Here is a 2918-nt window from a genome sequence, read left to right as displayed (position 1 = left end):
GAGCCCTGCGGGTGCTTCGCCCCTTCCCCGCCGCAGCCACATTGCACAAGATGAAGGAGTTGAGGAGTGTGACAGCGCTGGCACACACTGTTAAAGCTATGGCTTTCTTTACTGCAATATCGGGTGAGTGTGATATAAGAATATACTAGCTGTCTCCCACGACTCCGTCTGCGCGAAATGAAATAAAACTTACTAAGTAATCTACGTATTCTTTCAGGCTATGTTCTACATTTATGTCAAATTTCAGTAAGATCCATACAGAATACGGATATACTTTCAAGCAAACATTCATCCATCCAAACATTCGCATTCATAACATTAGTAATAATTCATAACATTATTAAAAAAACAATAATTATTATTGAAAAAATAAGTCGGATTTATGATTTTTATAGTTCGATATGTGCTCAATTTTTTTTGTAAACTAAAATGTTACCTGTGTGAGAGCGTCGGTGGCTCAGGGGTCAAGCACTTGACTTGCAATCTGCAGGTCCTGGGATCGAATCCCGCCATGTACCAATGTGTTTTTGATTTTCGATTTACATATGTACATTTATCTGACGTTCTTACGGTGAAGGAAAACATCGTGATGACGTATCAACGTATAAATTCAAAGATATGTGTGAAGTCAACCCGCACTTGGCCAGCGTGGTTGACTATGGCCTAATCACCCTTGATTTGAGGGTAGGCTCCGAGCTCCTCGGTGGGGACGTATAGTGAGCTGATGATGTGTGCCCTAAAATGTTAGCTGTTTAAAGAGACATGTAAATAAAAGTTTGTTTGTACGACGAGGCGCGTTCGTGGCCGGACTGGACGCGGGTCTGGTGTACAACTCGTTCCCGAAGATGGGCGAGCGCTGGTTGCCGGAGGACATCCTGGCGCTGACTCCGACGAGGCGCAACTTCACCGAGAACCCCACCACTGTGCAGTTCGACCACCGCGTGCTCGGCACCGCCACCCTCGCCGCCGCCACCACCCTCGCCCTCCTCGCGCGCCGCCGCACCCTCTCGCCCCCCGCCACCACCCTCGCGTATGCTGTCGGAGCCATGGCCTGGGCACAGGTCACTTCTCTTTATAATCATTATTATCTATACAAATACAAATAGTCGTGTTTGTTACACTATAACATAAGAACATCTGAACCGATTTGACTGAAAAACTATGGGGAGGTAGCTTAAAACCATGAGACGGACATAGGATACTTTTTATGCTGTTTATCAGACGAAGTCGCGATCAAAGGCTAGTTACTTATATTTATGAAATCCCACGACGTCACATTAGTTACAATGTAAAATTTCTTTTATAAAAAGTGTTTAGATAGTGAGAAAACCAATTTATAAATAAAGAATATTGTGGACAACAACATAACTCACGCCTGAAACCGAAATGGGTAGGCAGAGATGCGGATCTCTATTTCTCTTGTTACGCTCTTTGTCGTGGATACAAGTTTTAATTGTTTATATCGTATGTGTGACAACGCAGGTGTGCCTGGGCATAGCGACGCTGGTGACGTACGTGCCGACTCCGCTGGCCGCCAGCCACCAGGCCGGCTCACTGACGCTGCTCACCCTCGCCCTCTGCCTCACGCACGAGATCAAACTCCTCAAGTACATACCCAAGTGAACCGCATCACATCACATTGTGCTAAATCCTACGCATTTAATGAGTTAACTGTTGTATTATAAACCATAGCTGTTACAACAATAACCGTATCTTTGTTTAAACTGTTATAAAGTTCACAAATGTTTTCTTGCATTGGAAACACACGGAGTAACATTGTTACCTTGTTGAGTTCAGTCGACACAGTATTGTAACATGTTTCAGTGAAACTTCTTTATATTATAAGTTAACAAGCGGATACTTGAATTCAATAAATTCAGGAAGAACGCACATAAAGATTAATTCTATGATGCAATAATATGCTTTACACATCACATCCTCCATCAAATCCACTTCCTCTTCACATTATTTCCTTGTAAGAAAGGGTAGGAAGGGGAAGTGGACTAAAATTATACCTCCGAGTATTAAAACTAATGTTAATCTTCAAATTAATATTTGTATTGTAAATGTGTCGCGTGAAACAGACTGCTTTTTGTATAATATTGTACTATTTAAATAGATGGTTTTTGTTTCTATATGCTTTTTATTTTCTCCTTTATGTTTCACGATTAATTTCAAGCAGATCAAGTACGTATATTTAACTCTTACTAATTAAATGGGAAAGTTTAGATGAATGGATCGATGTTAGTTACAAGTTATCTCTGGGACGGCTCAGTGATTTTTTAATTTAATTGGGCATACATGTAGAATAGTTTGAAAAAATAAAGCTAGGAAGGCTACTTGTATTTTTTTATGACTGAGCCGCGACAACAAGTCTATATGTGTCACTAATTCAGAAAAGGTCGAGAAGAGAACATTTTAACCCCTTCTATTAGATCACTTTGTTATGCCTATATTTAAGCATTTATCAGATAATAAGTACAAGAATGAAATAAGTATATTTATCTTAACCGATTTTATTTAAACATATTTTACAGCAATGGATTTCTATAAGAACAAAACCAATTGTTATACGAACGCAACGCGGAGTACTAAATTTGCATTGCAATAGATTCAACGAGTTACGTTACAAATAGTTTTTGACAAAAGAATATTTTATGTGCGGTGAATTTTAAACACAAGAGATGCAGATTGCAAATTGAATACAATAAGATAATAGATTACGTTTAATTTATACACACTTATACACGACTTGCGAGTGTAAAGATCAATATAAAAAAACTCCATACAATGCAAAACAATCTTCTATGCTCAAGTTAAAAGGAATAGGAAAATATTAGCAAATTAACTGTAAGTAAAATATATTAAATGTATATAAACGCTATTATTTACAAGCGTATCGACGTGAGCAAAAGAAT

General features: G+C 38.9%; 1 protein-coding gene across 1 annotated transcript; it reads left to right on the top strand.

Moving 5' to 3' along the window:
* The first annotated feature begins 6 nt into the window (after positions 1-6).
* On the top strand, positions 7-2082 carry LOC106114784 (cytochrome c oxidase assembly protein COX15 homolog). The gene is made up of 3 exons (XM_013308103.1): positions 7-123; positions 793-1061; positions 1483-2082. The coding sequence occupies exons 1-3, from the start codon at positions 51-53 to the stop codon at positions 1621-1623; spliced, it is 483 nt and encodes a 160-aa protein (XP_013163557.1). The 5' UTR covers positions 7-50; the 3' UTR covers positions 1624-2082.
* The last annotated feature ends 836 nt before the right edge of the window (positions 2083-2918 follow it).

Source organism: Papilio xuthus, unplaced genomic scaffold (assembly GCF_000836235.2).
Source record: "Papilio xuthus unplaced genomic scaffold, Pxut_1.1 DF827979.1, whole genome shotgun sequence".
Classification (NCBI taxonomy): Eukaryota; Metazoa; Arthropoda; class Insecta; order Lepidoptera; family Papilionidae; genus Papilio; species Papilio xuthus.
This window is presented reverse-complemented; position numbering and strand designations above follow the sequence as displayed.